Source organism: Temnothorax nylanderi, unplaced genomic scaffold (assembly GCF_030848795.1).
Source record: "Temnothorax nylanderi isolate EJ_2023f unplaced genomic scaffold, tnyl_v1.0 TNYL_tig0024_pilon, whole genome shotgun sequence".
In the NCBI taxonomy this organism is placed as follows: Eukaryota; Metazoa; Arthropoda; class Insecta; order Hymenoptera; family Formicidae; genus Temnothorax; species Temnothorax nylanderi.
The window spans coordinates 703,568-726,109 of NW_027249086.1; the positions used below are offsets into that span (position 1 = coordinate 703,568).

At 33.8% G+C, this 22,542-nt stretch overlaps 3 protein-coding genes across 5 annotated transcripts; all 3 read left to right on the forward strand.

The window, feature by feature from the left end:
- The first annotated feature begins 27 nt into the window (after positions 1-27).
- Osi24 (Protein) lies at positions 28-8,525 on the forward strand. Of its 2 annotated transcripts, none has more exons than XM_071701034.1 (5): positions 28-1,991; positions 3,204-3,925; positions 4,682-4,855; positions 5,307-5,605; positions 6,200-8,525. In XM_071701034.1, exons 2-5 carry the CDS (start codon positions 3,286-3,288, stop codon positions 6,620-6,622), a joined length of 1,536 nt encoding a protein of 511 aa, XP_071557135.1. In that variant the 5' UTR covers positions 28-1,991; positions 3,204-3,285; the 3' UTR covers positions 6,623-8,525. The 2 variants fall into 2 exon arrangements, with proteins under 2 accessions (XP_071557135.1, XP_071557136.1); XM_071701035.1 differs by having other exon boundaries at positions 4,736-4,855.
- Positions 8,526-9,374: 849 nt separating this feature from the next.
- Osi2 (DUF1676 domain-containing protein Osi2) lies at positions 9,375-12,431 on the forward strand. The gene is made up of 5 exons (XM_071701036.1): positions 9,375-9,662; positions 10,026-10,174; positions 10,470-10,773; positions 10,996-11,189; positions 11,914-12,431. Exons 2-5 carry the CDS (start codon positions 10,048-10,050, stop codon positions 12,243-12,245), a joined length of 957 nt encoding a protein of 318 aa, XP_071557137.1. The 5' UTR covers positions 9,375-9,662; positions 10,026-10,047; the 3' UTR covers positions 12,246-12,431.
- Positions 12,432-17,930: 5,499 nt separating this feature from the next.
- LOC139769650 (uncharacterized) lies at positions 17,931-22,300 on the forward strand. 2 transcript variants are annotated; one of them, XM_071700912.1, is made up of 3 exons: positions 17,931-18,407; positions 19,270-19,780; positions 20,464-22,300. In XM_071700912.1, the coding sequence occupies exons 2-3, from the start codon at positions 19,279-19,281 to the stop codon at positions 20,817-20,819; spliced, it is 858 nt and encodes a 285-aa protein (XP_071557013.1). In that variant the 5' UTR covers positions 17,931-18,407; positions 19,270-19,278; the 3' UTR covers positions 20,820-22,300. The 2 variants fall into 2 exon arrangements, with proteins under 2 accessions (XP_071557013.1, XP_071557012.1); XM_071700911.1 differs by lacking the exon at positions 17,931-18,407 and having other exon boundaries at positions 18,415-19,780.
- The last annotated feature ends 242 nt before the right edge of the window (positions 22,301-22,542 follow it).

The window sequence follows — 22,542 nt, forward strand, 5'->3', positions numbered from 1 at the left end:
GATAAACCGGACATGAATACCAATACTTTGGAATACATTTGGAAAGAATTTCTCTTTTTCTCTCTATGAATAGTATAATAAAAATAAAAATATGGAGAATGTTATGCGACTTACGTTTTTAAGAAACGATCGAATGATTCCATAGGTGTGTCACTGACTTGAATGTGAAACTTAAACCAAAAGAAGTGACATACTGGTATGACCCTCTTTTTAAAGAAGAACACATTTTTGCGTAAGGTAATTGGGTAAAAAATGTTAAATCTTGAATTATAAGTATACTGCAAAATACCAGTAAAAATGCATATATTTCTATGAAATTATATTATGAATTTTCCAAGACGAAAGAAATTCGCCCATTTTAAGATCAATTACTTCTTTGCAATTTAAAATATTCACATAAAAGCTGCATTTGAATTTTAAAGAACGGTCTGTTACTGGCATTGTCTCACATATGTCAATTTTTATGAAAAAAATTGAAATGCTGTTTTATTTCATGTACCGTTTTCTACGGACTCTTCGTGATTTACGATGCAAAGTTTGTCGGCTATAAAGTCCTGAAAAATTCGTTTTTGTTTGATAATATTTTACGTTCTCGTAAAGATCCTTTTCGCGTTATGTTATAACGGCTTTCTAACCCATTAGTAAATAGCACTTTGAAACGTGGGGCATGTATACCGTGATGTCAAACGTGAATGGTAATCATTTTGTAGTAATCGAATCATCTGTCAGTTCTATTAAGACGAAAGAAAGGCTGGCCGACATGTCGAAACTTGAAAACAGGTAAACCAGTTTTTCGGAGGTCACAGATATTATTCGGGATCGGTAGACTTCCGAGAAAACATAAGAGAAATCGCTCGTAAAGGTGTGCAATTGTGCTTGAACTCGTGACTAATTCGATTAGACTTGAACGAGTGATCTTTGCTGACGTCATAACCGAAGATAGTTTCCATATGAAAAGTAGATCATGCAAAAAAGCTTTAGTAAAAATCGCTGCTTCTTACACTTGACGATTAAATGAATATGAAAGAGTAGTCTTGCTTAATCAATCTATTTAATTTCCTTGCTGTCATAAAAGACCGTACTTGTTACAAGACTTCGTTGTAGAAACCTTCAGGGTGCATCGTATCCTCCTTCTGAGAAGTTTCATTTAGGATGTGGACAGATTCATTAAAAATTTCTAATTATCCAGGAAAAAGTTTTGATTTTTTTTTTGTATTGTGCATTTATCCCATATTTCTTTTAAATAATAGGAAGGACTAATTCTAGAGCCAGAAGAGGGGGAGAGGAGAGAGAGGTATTCTCAAAGAAAAATAGACTAAACCAATTGGGAGTTCTCAGAGATTAACTTAGATTTATCTTGATCATTCCCTTATATATATAATTTACCTCGACTCTCTTGTTCTCTTTTTTTTCTCTCCCCCTTCTCTTCGATTAAATTAAGATCTATTCATGAACGATCTCTTAGAAAATCATCTTCTGTGTCATTGGGCGGCGTCCGGTCAGGCTCATTGAACTCACTGATCTGGACATTCGCCGAAATACCGCCAAGTGAAATCGTCCGTGTGTTTTCAGTAATTATAGACCTATGATGAATTCGATTGATTTGAATGGAGCAATTTCCCCCTCGACTAACATATTTGATGATTCTTCCTTAGGAGAAGGGTAGATCCTAAATCAAATGGCGGGAACGAACGGACGAATGAACGAACGTGGTGAGCGAGGAAGGCGGAAAGGAATGGATAGAGGGACGGACAGACGGATGGCCGGGTAACCCAGATCGGGTTAGTCGAGCCGATCCTACGGAGACCGGCTGCCAGTATGGTATCGGACGTCGTACACGATTCCGACTTTCTGGCCGCTTGATCTTTCAGGCGCTTACTGTTTCCCGACCGTTTTTCAATATTAAAAGAAGTCATCTAGTTGCTGAGATTGACGCCAATCGTTTGGTCTAGATGTGAGCAAGTTGCTGATGTCAGAGATATACCGTGAAAGTGAGTATAGATCCATTTGCGACAAGAAGTACCGACTAATAGTCTTCTATAGATCTTTGTGTGTTTGATCAGTGAATGAAATTATCTTCAGCATGCACACGTGGACAAATGTAGAGATGGAGCATCTCATTGTTAATGAGATTGTATTAGAATAGATTGGTGAAAGGACACTTATATAACCGTAACACTTTGTATACCGGTTATTAATTCTAACTGCACACGTGCGCATAGTTGGATCTTCAAAGACTAAATTATGACTTAGATTAATGTATGCACATACACATACTCTTTGAGTTTTTTTTTCATTTTTATATTTTATTGCATTATGTATGTATACACATATAACTTGTTGACAAAGTGAAACGTTATAAGATAAAGATTTTTTAAATTGATTTAATCTTCTATTTATTTAATTTTATTAAAAAATATGTATTAGCAAGTAATTAAGATCGTGCGTTCGCGTAAAAGAGTCACGGTGCGTCTCGCTCAGAGCGTACTTGGCGCTACACACTACCGTGTCTCTTGATAATACAGAATTTAATTAATATTAACATAACGGTATATGTACAATATTTAAGATTAATAAAAAATACATTTTCGATAATTAATTGTTGATTGACTTAAAAGAAAAATATAATTAAAATATAAGTTTTTAAAAAATAAAAATAACAAATAGTTATCCAGATGTCGACAAGATTATTAGAAATAGAATTTATTTAGTTAATTAATCACAAATATTTAGTAGGATCTTTGCGTCAACAATCCACATGGATGAAAGAATCAGCTGACTGCTTGGAAAAGGAAGGACATGCAAGACTGATCTAGCATAACCGAGCTTTACCATATGGAATACCATATTATTACTAGCTTACTTAATAATTTGAGTAATAATGAGTAATAATATTTTTTCATATAGTACTGTTACGTATTTTCTTTATGAATCGATAGAGTTTAAAAAACTTGAAAATATAAAATAATAAAAAAATAACAATTGTTTTCAAGAAGAAGCAGTATAAAATTATTTTATATATGTCTATGAGAGTTTAGTTTTTAGAATTTACGTCTTGTAATTCTCTGCTTTTCTTTATCGATCAATTACAGATTTTAGCGTTACATTTTTGCACTCAAGTATATTGTAAAATTATTATTTTACGTATTCGACTTAAAAACCCCTAAATTCTTATGTGTTTTAATTTGTGTGTCTCATTTCAGGAAACGAAGCCGCTGGTCGAGATGCAGTTCCTCTTTCGTAATAACCGTAGCTAGCCAATAAACAAGCGCCCGGTGCCTTTTGATGGGTCGGACAATGGCAAAAGGGAGAGCAGCCGCGATATTCTCGATTGTGCTTTTATCTATCGCGTGCCTTCATTCTGTCGTGGGGGTCAAGATCCACGCGGAGGTTGCGTCCTTGAATGAGACCGCGCGCCACGATTATGACATCGAGAAGAACGAGGTGCCACTTTCTCATAAATCTGAAAACAAAACCGACGAATTCCTACGTGATCATCCGCACAATATGCATGGAAAACCAACAAAGTTCGATATCGAGCTTCACGTGGACGATAAAGCGGATTATCAGATCGAACCGACGAGGATGGCCAATGTCACAGCTAATCCAATTGAAATGAAATCAACAATCAGTCAGTCTATGTCAAATTTGACAGAATGTAGAGGGAAGTTGACAGTCTCTTGTATACGGAAGGACCTCTTGAAATTTTTAGATCAACTCTCAAGGGTTGACACGTACAATGTAACAGAATCCGTGCAAATAATAAGAAAACCTGAAGCAAACGTCGCGTGCAACGATCGAGAAAAAGATGAGTCGAATTTGGATCTTTTGGACAAGGTTCATCGTTACGCCAGGACACATGTGATGAAGATACGGTTGAATAAGGATCTGAGTCTCGCCAGGAAAGCCAGGACGTTCTTCGGTTGTGAGTTTCTAAACCGCTTGCTAGACAGATTTTTCTCGCGTGTGTACTAGTGCCGTTACTTTTGTTGACACGAAAGGTGGAGATTTTCTGAAAACTACGATACAATCATACATTGAGCAACATAGCATCGATATAGTATGATGCTCGTAAAGCAATTGCATAATCGCTAATTGTGCGGAGTGAGAGTAATCGAGCAGTTCACTAGCAAGGAAAATAGTTCTTATAGAAGAAAATGATGCAATCTTTTCTATTTCCACCTTTCAACTTGATTTTCAAAATAATTTTATAATATTTTTTATGAAATGTAGTCTTTTCAAATATTTTTTCTAAAAATTATTTATCTCTTTTTAAGAATAAACTATTCAATTAATTTTTTTTACTTGAAAAGCGACAAATCTAGTACACTCGTAAGCACGAACTGGCATAAATAAAATTAGAGGTGTGAGAGAAAGCTTAACTTCATGAATTGGCTTTTTGGAGTTAAATCAAGTAACGAGGTTGGGTCTATGCTAATTGGCAAAAATGTGAACTAAACCAGCAATAAAACGGGTATGAGGAAAGACGAGGCGTGTAACATTCTGCAAACAGTCAAATTAATTATAATTACGGTGAATATTTTTTATTCATACGTGGAGTGTTTCAGCAAAACGCGTGGAACGTGGAGTTGGAGAGCTAGAATATGTAAAAGATGCTGCTTGCAGCATGGCTTTCAGGGCTAACCGCAGGGCTTTAACGAGCTGGTACTTTTGCTTTCAGCCGTCTTTCAGGGAAAGAGTACGTTTTTAACAGGATTCGGACTTGGTTTTCTAGCATTTGGTCTGAAGAAACTGTTGCTACCCTTGTTCTTCGGCGTACAAATAATTAAGAGCGTGTTACTCGCTCTCTTCCTACCGAGTATCATCGGCAGCATTGGTAATATCGTTGGAAAAGGTATGTGTGCTTTGGGTTTAGTGAATCTTACTAGAAAATAGAAATATTTCGAAACAATTTGTAGTAATTAGTAATCATGATCATATTTACTTCTTTATCAAAAAAGTATGCCATAAATACTTGTAGTAAACGGTAAGTGTCTAACTTAAATAACATCAATATTTATGACAGTATTTAATATTAAAAATTAATAAGTTTTAGCAATTTTAGTAGCTTTAGAGATATAATTTTAATATAAATTTTTACTTTTAATTAATTTTTAATAGATTTTGTTTACGTAAAATCTCTTAAAATTTGAAAAATTGGACAAGTTAATGTTAAAAATTGGAGAATAGCGTACAATGTAGAAATCAGATCTTTGTTGAAAAAATGGCTTCTCCGTCTCTTGCATTCTTAATTAGGAAAGCATCCTGAACTAAAAGTGTAAATACATATTACGCGCAAATTACAGGTGTTTCCTCCTTTGCGCAATCTTCGCATGCCGCGCCCATGGCGGTACCGGAAGAAAATTTCGAGTTCAAGGATAATACTGATCTTTACAATGATGACTATCTGACGCGACAACCGGTAGGCACGTTACCAGCATCCGCCATGTACGACGAGAGTATGATGCAGACGCAGAAAACTCCGGATATTGCGTCGCGCTATGGATTCGTTGATTCGAGAATATCTCATGCGAATGCGCTTTCGGATCGTTACTACACGCGACACGTGGCTGCACACGGACTTTCTAAGAAACAGGATTTTAAGGTGAGCTTTTCGAATGCGCAATTACTTGCAGATCTCGTATATTATCTCGTCACAGAATAAACGCATGGCTTTCAAGCGGCTGCACCACTTTCTTTTTTTCTTGAACTTGGATAATGTGCAATCCATATATTTAACGAGGAAGTTTAAATGAAGCTATAAATTACCTTTCCTTATTAATATTTAATGGAATCCTTGATTGCGTAATAGTAATAATTCTTACCGAATGATTTCAACTGATAGGAAATGCACGTTGATTTGTACATATTGTTGTCGCATTAACAGTCGCGCGCAGTTCGAAACAAGTGTTTGTTAATGTTTGATCCAATAATGAACTGGGTAAGTAGGTATGCCATAAGAATATTCGTCTTTTTCTCCTACTTTGACACTTTTTCACACCATCGACGAACGGAGATGGACATGCTTTCCACTTTTAATACTATTCGGATATTGACATTGATCATTGAGATTCGCGCGTCCCACTTCCTTGTTTGCTTCGTTTTAACTCGTTCGGGGCCTAGTCGCACGCGTAACGGATACCGTGACCATTAAGTGTACGTAGCTGTAAACACGCATATTGATTATTATTGGCGACAGGTCTTCCACGAGATCCCGACGAGCTCTTTGCTTTTGACGAACTACGACCCATTCTACTCGCCCCTGCTGTCACGTCTGGATGCCGTTTTCTCTCGCCTTGGACACAACACAGAAGGCTGCAGGGAGTACGCGGTGTGCGCGATGTATCGGAGTCCCGCGCGTTACGCGCCATACTCGAACTTGGTCTCTGCCCAGCTGTCTAGGGAGCTGAACGAGCTGAGGAAACCCAGCAGCGACAATCCCGACGTTCTACGTTTCTTCAGATATATGAAAGCTGCGAAGGACGGCCAGGATGGCGTCAAGTGCGAAGAGATCTATTCGAATTGTGCGAACGCTCGCGAAGATCAAAGCCTGAAGCAAAATCAGGCAATGCTCGCGACGTACCAAGATATTAATAAGCTCGTTCAGGCCAGAAAGGTTTGAGAACGTCGTCATAACTTACTTTCGTTAAGTTGCTGTTAAGTTATAATTGCAAACGCAATAAAAAAAGAAGACGCATCTCATGTCGAATGTGTGAGCTTTAGGAGCAGTGGCCTATAGTTCTGTTCGGGAGCACTAGTGCAATCGCTAAAAAGATTTAACGTTTGCTCTAATGATTAAACATTTGTTTATAGATATTGCGCATAATTAAAGTTTGTAGACGTTTTTAGTGGTGGATTACTACGGTCGCACGCGAGGCGCTCGAGAGGCTTCAAGATGCAAAACTACGATTTTTCTTTCTCTCAAAAATTTAATTAACTTTTAGACAGAACTTTTAAAATAAAAATAATATTTAAAAGTTTTCAAAACGGTCTCAATTTTAAATTTTGGGATAGCATTTTAGATGAGAGAATCCGAAATTGATTTGCATTTGAAGCTTCTGAGAAAGTCTTAATCCGCCATTATTCGAATCTGCAACTTCTGTAACAAGCTCTTGTACCATACACAGTTTCCTAAATTATCGTTTGTAGCAAGTGTTGGCTCGATGTCGATATTACAGCAACATGTAAACCTGTGAAATCTCATAGCGAATTCGGTTGAACGCATTAGTGCGCACTGTTGCACATTAAAGCCGTCGCATACAAGTCAGCGTAAAGATGCGTCTGTGTGTATGTGTATGTGTGTGTAATATAAATATGTAAACGGGTTAAATCGCGAAACCCTCAATGTGCTGTTTCGTAAAATATGTATTCGGCATTTTATTAGTCGAGATATTTACATTTCACTTCTATAGATTAGATCAGTGTTTAACAACGGCTTTATTACGCATCAGTGCGCACTAGTGCGTCCAACCGAATTCGTTATCAGAACTTTTATTGATTATTTTTACGAAAATGCAGAATTAAGTTTAAATTAATTTATACATATTTTTAAAATTATTGAAGTTTTTAGTATATATTTTTCCATTGCGTACTATGTTATTTAAATTTTGTTTTAAAACATGTTAAAAATAACAAACACACTTTCTTGCATATAGGTAATCAACTATTAAATCCAGTGAAAATGCATTATGAGAACAAGGAACGTTTAGAACAGAGCGATATTTGATGCCGACATAATTGTGGGCAAGCCAATATTAGTATTATTTTCTAAGCATCTTGGAAAGTGGAAACTGTTTTAAATAATCAAGAACCTCTTGATTTACATAATATTTCGCTTTAGATTACGAGACGGGTACATGTGATTTAATCTACTTCTCACGTAACAAAGCGATTTAAAAATAGAAATGAGAGCTGCTTATGATTTTAATATAAAAATATTATTAGAGAAATTTATTTTTTATAAGAGTAATCTTGTGGAGTTTACGGTCATTTTAATGTAATAATATCCTTAAATAGGTATTTGCACAAATGAATGATCGGTAAATAATTTATAACGACATAAATAAATAATTAATTTGATGAGTTGTGTGAAATATGATGTATAATGTTAAAATTATTATATTTAATTTATATTTATTTATTGAATCTCTCTCATGTACACAAGATTTGATCTTGTGATGAATAATAGTGATTTTGCATATTTATTTATTTATGTGACATGAGGATGAAGATGCTAATTTATGCAATCCGAATGAGAGACATGTTGCGCAAAGGACATGTGTATTTAGATTAACTCTAATTTTATTTAAAAATTGCGATTATTCCATTAATTGCATGATATATATTTATAAATTGATGTACGCCAATAAAAGATTCATGACGTTAGTCACGCGGATTTCTCCAAAGTAAGGCAGTGCAATGCGTCAGCATACGACATAATTATTTATGTAATCAAAATCCTGTTTAAGACATAAAGCGATAAGAATAAAAAAAGAAGTTTTTTGATTAAAAACATATGCATAGAACAGTGTGATAAATCAATCAAACCTTGTAACGAATGAAATTACATACGTCACAGAGTGCGCGTTACAAAGAAAATAGTAAATGTTATCTCGTGTATAAAGGAAATTGATTTATGATTCAAGAACCGCTATTACGGCGCAAGAAAAAAAGAGCATCAGTAACGAAAGGCAGAATCGTACCCCCTGATATGGCGATGACGCAGGTTGGGTTGTGTAAAATGGAGATGAAAGTACATTGACTTCCTCCCTCCTACAACGATGTACCTTCCGTCTCCGTCTCCGTCTTTTAAGTCTACCTAGTTCCGGTTCTTATTCCGGATACCACTTTCACTTTCAATTTTTGTAAATCCTCCCGTTCGCCGTTCTAAGAATGACTTACGGATCCTATCCCCTCTCGGAACTCGATGGTACGCCATATAAATACCAAGATAATTCGTGTCAACGCGTCATATAACTTTCGGCTAAAACTGTGCCTAGTACGTATTGACAAATTCTTAGTCTATCAGTATTTTGAATTGATTTTGAAACATTCGGTGTTTTAATTTATATAAATTAACTCTTCTTTTACGCTCGAGTTTCTAATTAGTAAGGTAAGTTAAGACAATTTAACAAATTTCAAATTATTCTTAATTTTTTTATCCTCTTTTAGCAGTTTTTTTGTCAACTAAAAAATTTATTTTAATCTTTTAAATTCTTTTAATTTGTTTTATTAGTTTTTGATATACTTGTTGTTTAATTATAAGATTTTGAGCTGCTTATTTTGTTTCATCTAAAAGAAACTCGCGCTAATATCGTTACAATTTTTAATCATATATATATGTTACGGAGCAACAATTTATTTTGCAATTTTACAACTCAACTGAAAGATTTTTGTGGTCAGAAAAATAACTCTGAGATATATATTACTATTATCACTGAAATGGAATGTGCGCGTGATCAGAATTGGAATCAGAAATCCGCTTACTTTTATTCTTTGCTTCTGATTGGTGCGCTCATCTAACGGCACTTGGTGAACCAGCGCGTCGACTGCCAACAGTCGATCGCGAAAACCTGCGAGTGCTGTTTGAGAATCACCACGAGTACGTCTTTTGACAAGGATGTCGCGTAAGGAATATCGAATCGGGATAATTTGATAGTTTGGTGAGATATTTAATCATATTTAAATATATTTTCTCCTATTTTGATAAAAAACAAAAAAAAAACATAAATTATATGGTTGATTCCGTGTTAATAGTAATATAACTGTTTATATTAAATAGATGCGTGTATTTAAAATATTTCAACGTTGATTTTGTTAATGCAAAATAAAACAGTGTTGTTAGAAATGTAACAAAAATATTTGAATATAACGGTGAAATTTGTAGTTTGTGGTAGTTCACATATCGTTTTAGGGACGGCAGATAAATGTTAATCAATTGTATCGATATGATGATTTGTGTCTTCCAATTTCTAATATACACATGTTTTGTTTTAAAATACTAATAAAGAGATCCGTGATTGCAGGTAGTGTAAATAGAAGAGCAGAATGCAACTGCAGCGATTGTTGGTAATTCTAGGAGTCCTTTTGGCATTATCCTTGTTGGCATGTTGTCAGTCTACCGGGAAAATTACATTTCAGGATACGGCTACCGAACACCAAGCAGATGAACAAGGTAAGATATCTTATTTTTTGAAATTATTTGTATAAATAAATTTTTAATAATAACTTTTAACAGTTATATGTTTAATTCATTGCATAATATTTAAAATTTTCATAAACGTCTATTTTTTTGGACGTTACATAATTTAAATAAAGAAAGTACTACATATTTTTATGATATCTTAAATTATTATAGTTTATTCTTTAATTTTAAACTGTAATATTTTGTTTAAAATAATAAAAATTATAAACTAGAATTATATGTTAATTTATATGTTATATAATTATATGTTAATTTATAATTTCAGAGAATCTCAAAGAAGTTTCATCGCAACAGAGAGGATTTAATCCTGTTCAACATGTAGAAGATTTATTCAGTTACATTGGTCTTGGAACTGGACGAAATGTTGATCCGTATTTGGCAAAAGTCAATGAACGTTGCTTAACTGGTGATTTAGCTGAATGTTTCAAATCACGAGCATTAAATTATTTTTCAGACTTTTTCGATCATGCCGAATATTCTTTAAATGATAATGTCCAAATTAAGCGAATGTCTGATCAAGTAATAACGGAAGTATATCGGCAGCCGTACGAATATTCTAATGAACCTAGGTATGTCATTATCTTTACAGGTACGAAAGTATATGCGTAATTATATATATAGAAATATAGATATTCCTTTCTACACATAAGATGTTTATGCAATTATGAAATGCACAAATAATTTTCCTAAATGTTCTGATATAATTAATCAGAAAAATATGTTGTTTAAATTATTAATAAAATATAATAAGTACTGTGCCTTCTAAATTAAAAATAAAATATGTTACATAGGTCCGGTGAAACAGAATGGGATCAAATGGTCAATTTCATGAAAAGGAAGATGGAAAAGTTTGTTAAAACAATGTCCTTCGAACTAACTATTCCTAAAGTAGAAACTGATCTTGACGAAGCTTATAAACCGAGATTTTTGAATGAAATTGCTGATGAAATCGATACACTTGAGAACAAGAAGGATTCGCTATTTTGTAAGTACTTATTTAAAATTATTACACAAGAGAAAATTCTTTTAATAATAGAAAACGTTTAAGAAAATATTTTTAAAAATTCAAGAGCGTGATATATGTTTACGAGGACGCTCGCAAATCCATTCTTATGTCTGGTCAATTTAAATTAATTATTTATGAAAGTCTATCTAAAATATATATATATATTTTTTTAAATTTTATCGTAGCAATCTTTAAGTATTAATTTGTGACACGTTTATGTATAATTTGTATTAATAGAATATTATTGCGCATTATAGTCAATTAATTTCATGATTTAATGTTAATGTCCGAAGTTAATAAAGATAATATTTTTATTTAATTTATTTATAAAGATTATTTCTGTCAGATTGTTTATATTAATAAAATATAAAACAATTTTATACGCAAAATTAGGATTTTTAATATTTTTATTAAGTATTACTTATACATATTAAGAATATAAATATTATTTTTGATAAGTATACACATTTTTATTTTTTAAACATTTTACTAGATAAATATTATATTATATAGACCAATTAATTAATAATAAATAAACTTAATTTAAAAATTAACTATTGTTTTTATTTAATTTTGTTTAATAGCTAAAATTATTTAAACGATTAAAAGAGCGAAATTAGGTTACTTATACTTAGGTTAAATTATTTAAGTTTATTAAATGCAAATTTATTATGTATTAAAACAAACTTTGAATTTGTTTTAGCTCGTAATCGACTCAAAACATTTCTTATACCGTTCTTGCTCATCGTAAAGCTCTTCAAAGTGAAGCTATTATTATTATTGCCTTTAATTTTGGGACTAGCTTCATTCAAGAAGTTCCTTGGATTTTTGGCCATCATCATTCCTGGTCTAATAGGTTTCTTTAAGCTTTACAAACCGTACCCACATTATTATCCAGTATACACTAAAAACGGAGTTGCTCAACCTCATTACGAATCACATTCGAATTTTGATTATCATGGTGATCATTATGGAAATGTAGATTCCTATAGTCACGATTTAGCATATCGCGGATATCAGCATTATAAACCCTAATCTATCAATTTATTTATTACATTATATTTCGAAAAAATAGATTGTAATCTAATAATTAAATTTTTAGTTTACAAAGATTATTTATATATGAAATGTTTATTTTGATTATTGATGTCTTAAATTATAATGCTTAAATTATTTTACTACTACTTTAAATAATAAGTACAAAATTTAAAGCATATTATTCAAATTTATTATTTAAAGCATACTTTTTTTATTCACTAAGTTGTATATGTATTCAAATATGTGCCTCAAATATATATAGTTGTATATATAATTAAAGCATGATAAATGTGCAAGTTTATATATTCTCTTTTTGAATAAAAATACTGAAATATAAATTTATTATTTTAATTTTGCTATATCAATTTTAATATTTCTTAAATTGTATGACAAGCTGTTTTTTATTAATTTATATTAATTATGTATATAATTAAGTTTTTTAATCAAATCTAAAAATATATGAATATATTGTACATATAATTAAGGCGTGAATGTGCAAGTTCATATATTCTTTTTTTGAATAAAAATAAAATTAAAACTTACTATTTAAATTCTGCAATATTGATTTTTATATTTATCATATAGCAACCTGTTTTCTGTTACATTATGTTAATTATATATATGTATAATTAAGTTTCTGTCAATATCTAAAATATATCTACATATATTCAAAGATATTCTGTTTATATTTATTGTCGGAAATTATTGAATCTTTCTATATATGGTACGTGCATGCATAATAGAGTACAATTGGCTTTCTTATTGTCTTAGTTTCTACCTATTATTCTTGCGCTACTTTTATGATATAGGTATGCTCTCAATGTCGAGAATCGATGTATAATATGTTCACGTGATGTGATTAATTTGTTCACAGAGATTACAAGAATTATCGCAACTGGGTTAATAATTATGATATAAAATTAAGCAAGAGAGAACGCGCTTAATTGTTTTCTGATTCCCTATTAAAATGAAAACGACGTTCTTTAGTATTACAAGCTTTCTACAAAATTTCCTCTAGGTGAAAACTAATCCAAGAAACTGTCATTAAAAGGATAATATAAGTCATGTAAGATTTTAGCAGTCTGTGCATTATAGCATTAAATAATATATGTATAATAATATATATCGGTGTATAAATTGATAAAATTAAAACTAAGTGAACAAATTATGATATTTATTTATATTCTGTTTCTTTGGAGTTTAATTTGTACAAAATTCAAGTTAATAAACAATTTTAAAAATATTATTTCAATATTTGTATTAATTTGTATTTAAAAAATTAGCTATAAATTCGTTAAAATATTGCAATTATATTGAATATATTTGATATTTTGTGTAATTTTTAATGTTTAGTTTCTTGATATCGAAGATTTTGAAGCATCTAAGAAATGTGTTTTTATTGAGAAGCAAAACTCTCTCTTTCTCTCTTCCTCTGTCTGTCTGTCTGCCTGTCTCTTCTCTCTAGAGAAAGATTCACACTATAATCAACAACGTTTATGACTCTTGCGTGAGTCGATTCCACATATATCATCAATAGGCTGTTTACTTATGCAACACATTTCATATTTGTTTTCATGATGACTGTTTAAATTAGATTTAAACCGTTTAGATTTACATTAATAACACAAGCATTTAAGCTGCTTATCAATTTTTCACACTTATTGTATGTAAATGTAAAATTTTATATAAAGAGTATAAGTAGGTAAAAATATATAAGTTTTATATTACAATTGAATAAGATTAAAAGTTGTAAAGCTTTAATGAAAAATTAGAAATTGTAAGGTTGTATTGAACCACTATTTTAACAGCAACAAAGATTTTTAACTTAGGAACTTGATTGATACGCACTTGATGCGTATAATAATAATGATATTTTACATACAAAATTTATATATAAAATATAAATTTATGGTTTTTTAAATTTAATCAAAAGATGTACCGTTACCTAAAGATATTAGTTACATGTCTGATCGCATCTAAATCACTCGTAGATAGTTGATTATTGTCGAAACGTCTCTCTAATTCCGTGAAAATGCTGTGCGCGATATTACACCGGTTCTTTCTCAGGTGCACAACGAGGAACTATCTTGTACGCAAACCGGTCTGATACGATTCTCACTCGCGATCCAGAGAATCGGATAGAACGGACCTGCTGACCAAGTGGCCCCGTTTGTCGAGAAGACCGGAAGCGGCTGATCACCCTGCGATATATGGAAAGCAATTTGATAGAAATGCACGTCAGTTCTAACCCTTCGGAATTACTTGTATTAGAATGTTAAATCACTCTTTTTATAATTACGGACAAAGAAGAAATCAAATTATATACACTGCAATTACAGTAAGAATGATAGTCAAAATTAAAATGATAATGAGAACACATTGCGTTATGTTAAATTTCCTTTTTTTTGTTTTAAATAATAAAATATTGGCGCAATTAATAGCGATTAAATTACATTGGAATAGTCACAAATCTTATACGTATCTATATCTTTTATAACTTATTTATGTTGATAAAAATAAATAAGTAAAAAATAAAAAGAATACTATATATATAAAGGATATCTTTATGCTATATGAGAAATTTTTGAATGCAATGCATGATACTTCAAATCAATAATTTGTATCTGACAGGGAAGGTAATTAATCTTCCTGTGTTTGACGATCATGTGAGTGAAAGATTATGAATAAAGAACAAGCTCGACATTACAACGCGATTATTTGACCGTCGTGCTGCAAAGAAAATGCAGTAGTACGTGCGAACTAGTGCATTTATAATAACATAAATTTTCCTAGATATGCAAGCATATCTATGTCGAATTACTAAGAACACTTAGGATGCTCACGCGTAATGTAAGTAAGCGCAATACAGCGAAAGCGATGCCCGCAAATAAAATAGGCCGTCTGACTTTTCGGCTTTCGGATATTTTCTATTAAATTGCCAGGGATTAAGTTTCCTTGCGAGGAATATACTTGAAAACTTTCCGTATATATACTTTCTACATTTCCATGACCGATTTCATTTCCTATAAAGCACATAACTCGTTTTAACTGTGTAAGCAATGTTGTACGACAGTACAGTTACACGTATAATGTATTATTTTATTAGATCTGATCGTTAATGTTGCACTCCTTTAGTTTGAATCGTGCTATCTTCTTTCATCATCGTACAATGGTTTCGAGTTATCTCATATTATTAGTGTGGGATCTACACAGCTGATGTGATTATAAGACCTACGTGTATATGCAAATTAAAAAGAAGTTATTTACGCAAGCCTTTATTTCATTGAGTCACGTATATCTTCTTGCGGTACCATTTGCTGCATTAACCCCTATTATTTTATAAAATTTATAAAAATACATAATCAGATACAATAAATTTAATGAAGATAAGTAAAAAAAAAGCAATTTTAAACAGTAACTTTTTAACGCAGCATAAATCGAAATAATGACAAAATGATGTTGTGTGATATGAGATGTAGTTATATTTGCATGCTATATAGGGTAATTACTCCTTTATTTCGAACGACGCGTGTACACACATTCAGGATCCTCACAAAATACCCGTTCGGAATTCGACGTAACGGTTCATGGAGCACCAGAACGTTCGTTCTCGCGAGTGCCTTGGTCACACGATGGTACAGTTCGCGTGGGGAAAGATCGGCTATACGGACGAGCTTTCGCGGCTAGGTCGATCGCGACGTTAACCTCTGTACTGCGAAAGTCGCTTTTACGAGAAAACGGGCTGAATTCGAGAACGAGAGAGGCGGATATGCCTGTTTTCTTCGATCTTCCCCACGCCTCATTATCCATCCAGTTAACAGTGTTCGATTTATTTAAGAGATATCTCCAATTATAATCTCAAATACTATTTCACGTAGACATCTAACTGAATGGCTATATTACGTCTTTATTTTATATTTGCATAATATATATATATATATATTTATGCAAATATAAAATAAAGACGTAATATAGCCATTCAGTTAGATGTCTACGTATATATATATATATATATATATATACACACACAATGTAAATGTTGAGATTGTGAAGATTATTCTAATATTTAATATTACACATATAAATATTTGAGATAATTATTTTAAGATTGGCACCAGATCTGATAGTAAAACATGCATTGCTTATTCTGTTTGCCATAATTACGGTGATTATTTATTGCAACAAAATACTTTAGACTGAAGTCTGCGGGCTTTTTTGTAATTAATTTAATAAAACTAGGTGCACACTTCTCATTACGAAGTAGACATAAATAAGTATTAATATTTCTTCATGCATTATATAACTTCATACTTGTTTCGTGAAAGACAAGTTTGATGAGAAATAGTTTCCTATATAATAGTTTTTTTATGAGAGAGAGAGAGAGAGAGAGAGAGAGAGAGAGAGAGAGAGAGAGAGAGAGAGAGAGAGAGAGAGAGAGAGAGAGAGAGAGAGAGAGAGAGAGAACTTCTGGTTTAATTAAATCATATAATGTGTACGACTTGATTAATTGTCAAAATAATGAAATTTGACTTAATAAGCTTGCATATTTCTTGGCAGTGAAACGTGCATCGCAATGCTTAGTTTGTAAATTATTACTTTCTAGAATAATTTCTTAACTTTATACGCGTACCTTGTCTATTATAGATTAGCTTTGTAACAGGTATTACAAGTCCGATGAAACATTAATGATCTTTACTCATTGGAAAATGTTTCTGAATGGTGCTTAAATAGCACTCAACTCCGTATATCCGTCACATGTGACATGCAATGCGATAAATATGCAATTGACGATACCTTCGCTCACTCGTCTGTTTGCTTGTCTTTACTTTCCTCGGAATTTTTGTAATGCATCGCTGCTTTCTACACGTTTGCACTTTGATTTCGTTTTGTAATCGAAGTGACGTAGGCAGATTTACGAGCGAATTAATGAATGACGAGTGAACACATCCGATAGGACTTACTCCTCAATAAGGATGTAACATCGGGAACAACGGAAGCAATAAAATTAATCGAATCCGAGTCGCTCGATTGTTCATCAGATCATACGTGATGTATGTGCGTGCGCATGTGTGTGTGTGTGTGTGTGTGTGTGTGTGTGTGTGTGTGTGTGTGTGTGTGTGTGTGTGTGTGTAACGTGTGATTACTGATTAGATATAATGCTGTCTATAAGGCAGGTATACGTATCAGCATTGCGAATGTATCGATACGAGTTAGAGTTTCTCTTCAACACCCTGCATCCTTGTCATTCTGGAACAAACGTATATCCGGTATATCTGCATGCCACCGCTGAAGTATGTTAATCTAATATATCTAATATATCACTCGCTCGTTGACTCTCAACGATTTTCGAAAAAAATAATAACATTAAATGAGATAATTTAAAACGCATGAACGCTTCTTCGCCGAACTCCTCTGCTCCAGTAATTCTCTTGAATTATACTCGTTTATCCCAGCTTTCCCAGTATCTCGGCTTTCCTTCTTAAACATCGCTCATGGTCGAGTCTCATCTCTCTACCCTAAAAGTCCATGAGCGCGTAGAGAAGGTTCGTCGTGAAACGACGCGGCTAGAGCCCGCGATTAACGTGCCGCACGAGTCGCACGCTCGCGTATAAGGTAGACGCTTACGCATTTGCGAGCTGGGGCTGGATGGCGTGCGTGCTCTACATCCGTGACACGGTTCTCGCGGGCGGGCAGGTCGGGTAATGGTCCATCAGAACTATAGGGGCTCGCGTGTTTGCGGCTGTTTACATACATGAGCCGTACGTACTGCTCTTCACCTACACACAAGGCCACGCGAGTGATGAGCCGCTACTCTTTCGCGAGTTTACGACGCCGCGCGCCGGTGCATCGTGCATCGCTGGGAACCAGTTTTGCGCGCACGCTCGAGGACGACGACGCCGTTCTCCTCCCCCTCAGAAGAGATACGTTGGCGTCGTTCTCCTTTGCGCGTCGCCGGGCATCGTATAGGTATGCGCATCGCGGAAATACCAGTTTGTGAATGAAGGACGACAAGCTTTAACTTTGATATCGGTTTGATTTTCTCTCTTCGCGCTTGCAAAACAGAATGAGCGACTCATCCCACCACCAAGGACTATCTGAGCCTGAGCACACTGTGGCAGATCCATTGCGGCCGTTCTCAAAGCCTTATTAAAGGCAAAAGTGGGTACCACTACCATTCGTCCATAGCCATCGCCACCCGCTACCCGCCACTCGCCATTCGCGTCATCATCGTCTCGCGCAGGGGGCCCCTATATACTTCCCGCGGGAGGTGGTGGTCGATGTGCGACGACATCGTGCACACCTTAGTATCTACTAAGGCGGATATCTACGTATATAAACGCGTCGGGGCGAGACGCGAGTTCAGAAGTCTTGTGCTACTCCTCGATTCACGTACCGGGATTGAGAAGAGAAGCGCGTCGAGATAAACTCTTCGCGATATCGACCAGCTGATCGGCGAATTGAGAGAAGAGCTGCCACTTTGCCTCCGCGCGCACATCTCGTTCACCCCTTTCTCGCGTTTCTGTAGCTTTTAAACCTTCGGGCCAACAGGTAGGTCAATTTATCATTTCCATTATTCGCGGATCATCAGCATGTCGCTCGGAGGCACGCGCATCGACAATTGTACCTTACCTTATATATGATTGGCATGTTCTTGACGGGCGTTGAGCATTTATTTCAGACTTGTTGTGATTTGTTTTGTGTTCTGATAATTTAACTGTGAATCAAATCTTATTTTGTTGTTATATTTATATATATTAAATTGCTTTTCAGTTTCAATCTGGATCTTGATGGATATTGTTAAGATTTTTATCTATCTTTATTTTTTTAATTTTCTATCTATTTTAGATTTTTTAATTTTAAATTTTATTTTATTTTAAATCTTTTAGTTAAGCAAAGATACAAGATATATAATTTTTACTTATTCTTTGTATTTTTGCTTAATTAATAGCTTTCTGTGATTGTTTTTCGTGGATTATTGATCTTTCGTTATACTGATCTGCGTCATGAAATGTTTCAGCAGAAAAGCACCATGAAGACGACTTTCATATTGATTTTGTTTGGCCTTGGGGTATGTTTGGCTAACCCTTTGGAGAAGAAGGAAAAAATAAGCGTCGTTGAGCAGCAGACCGTGACGCTAACAGATCGAGCTAAGTACGAGGAGGAACTTCTTCGTAAACTCAACTCGAAATGCTCCCAGAACGACATCAGCAGTTGCGTGATGTTGAAGTTGGTGACGTACATGAATAAGCTGCTGAAGAAGGCTTCGATCGAGCTGACGGACGACATCGAGATCAGGAAGACGAGCCAGACGTCGGAAGATGTGATCACGTTCGAGGCCGGCAGAAGCAAGGACGATGAGATTCAGGTCCTTGATCTCGTCGCGAATAAAGTTTACGCCTTCATCAAATCGAGAAGTATCAAATGGAGACTTCTACCCGAAGACGACATTGTCGCATCCGCGTCGGAAGACGAGACCGGCTCGCTAAACTTGGGTCTGTCTATTGAGCGCGCCGACAGACCTGTTCAAGACGGTAATTATAACTTTTATACTATTCTGTTAAAGAATTTTTAAAAATATATTTTAAATAGAATTAAGTATTTAATTAAACGTTAATTTATATTTGATAAGCTGCGGCAAACGTACTCCAATTAATTAATTTACTTTTATATTAAAATTTATATAATCAGACGTTATGCTTTTATAAATTTTAAAGATTTGACATAAATAAACTTGATAATTAAGCTTTAAATTAGAATTCTGTTAAGCTTGTAAAATATTATTATCTATACGTCCGTCATTTTTAATTTGCAAAACTCCATTTACTTTAATTACTCAAAAGTTATAGATATGTTAACATTTTTATTATTATAAAAATTATGCCAGCATTAGACAAAATAATTTTAATAACTAGTGTGATATTTATCAAAATTATTATCGAACAATCTTATATAGTTAAATAACGTGTCCGGTGTCAGTTTTACTCTGGTTTCAATTTTCGCTGTTTTCACAGTGAGTAAAGTTGTGTCACAGACTACACTAAACAAATGGCTTTCACCTTTAGCTCGTTAATCTGCTCATTCATCCGCTCATCACCGAACTTTATTGCTTTCTCTATGGAAAGTCTAATTATGTATCTGTAAAATTGTTTCTTCATCTTCTCTTTGACTAACTCGCCGAAAGTGATAATAGCGTAATTCGTTCCATCTTTTGTAGGCCGTGGAAAAAAGGGTAACAGTATGGGTCCGTTGATCGCCGCAGCCGTCTTAAAGATCGGTCTCATTGGTGGTCTCGCGTTCAAGGCTCTCGCCCTCCTGGTCGGCAAAGCTCTCCTTTTGTCGAAGATCGCGCTTCTATTGGCTACTATCATAGGCCTGAAGAAACTCTTCTCGCACGGAAAACACGTGACCTACGAGGTAGTAGCGCATCCTCACCACAGCTCGAGCCATTCGTTCGACCATGGCCATGGTGATAGTTACTCTAGCGGTTGGGCGAGAAGCTTCCACGAACAAACGTCGATTCCTGGACAGCCAGACGCCCACGAGTTGGCTTATGCGGCGCACGTAAAGTGATTGATTCCTATCATTCGAAGCAGGATCCAAAAATCGCCGAGATCGACGTTTGAGACGAGAAGTGCGACGTTCTTGGATCCGTACCAAACCTATTCTTGAGAATCATCCCTAGATTTACAGAATATTTATTTCTATCCATAATTATCCACTTTACTTCGTCCTTTTTCCTCTCTCGTTTCTCTTATCCTCAACGTTATAATTCTCTTTAATCCTCTTTTTTTCCTTTAATACTATTATATATACTTAAATTTCCGAACGACTGCACGACGCACGACGCATGAATACGTCAATGACATACAGCGACGCACGTGTTTATGACAACGCAACGGCGACATCAGGATGTCACGTCACGATTTACGGATACGTAGGCAGGTGGGCAGGAGATTCTCGGATGCGTACGCATGAAGGATACGCATCACAAGAATCTTACCTACTTTCGCGACTCTACTTGTGAATATAATCATAGATACTGTGAGACTCTCGTCATTAGGACATCAAATTATGCACGAGCGTTATATTCTTCTCGCTTCTCACATTACAGTATTTAGATCTGTGATATCTCAAGAGCTTAGGATTACGTTTACAACATGCATTAAACGTTAAACGTGATTACTCTACTTTCAGTTTGTATTCTCGCATCCTGCCGTAGATTTGGCGCTAGATATAACTGTCTCATTTCATGTTGAATTTTATTCTAGATCTAGATCGATTAATTTTGGAGGCTGTACTATGATTATACTTGACGTTAAATGTGCGGTTAAATGAATATGAGAGAATCTTTTATTGATATTGTTTATTTGATATTTATAATTTATTTATATTTATAAGATTATTTTTAAAATTAAGAATTTTATATTTATCAAAGGTAATCACTTTTAACGTTAAATGTTATTCGAAATTAGGGCAAAAGATGTTGAAATAAGATCAACATCAAGAGAATTATCATTAACATGATATGATACTAAAAGCTCAAAAAAGCCCTCCAAGCTCTTTTTATCGGTTTTTCGAAGATTTCTGTGTAATTTTAGTGTGATGAATCGCGCGTGAAGAGGGAAGTTATAAAATTCTCTCTATTTTTGTAAATAATTAGCAAATAGTAAAACAATTACACGTACGCTGCAATTAATTTGCCGATTACTTCGTTTGTACTTTAAATTGGAATTTGTCATTTTCAACAGAGAGTCCTGTAGTAATTTACTTGACACAACGGACGGACAAGTTTATATATGTAGATATACACGTTTACACTTCTTTAACAGAGAAGAATAACTTGAACGTACAACGCCAGAATGACGAAAAATAATGACTGACAATGAGTTACATAAGTGCATGTATATTTTATTTATATTAATATTAATATCTTAAATTAATATGTGTTTAATTTATGATTGTCTGATTAACAAGACTGTGAAATATATAGTAATACTTTTTATATTATTTTTTATACCAACAAAAATAAATTATTTATTATTTTTATAGAACTTTGTTTATTTGTCACATTTATAATCATGGAAATATTATAAACGAATTTTATTTTTATACTTTAGTTATAACAATAATATAGTTTTTTATACATAGCTAAATTATTACAGCTAAAAAATATCATAATATGCTCTACACATATAAAAATAAAAATTAAATCAAGATTTTTATTCAAAGCAAGACATCAATACTGAAGTAATTGTTATTATCTTTAATAAAATTTTTTAGGGTACCTTTGATT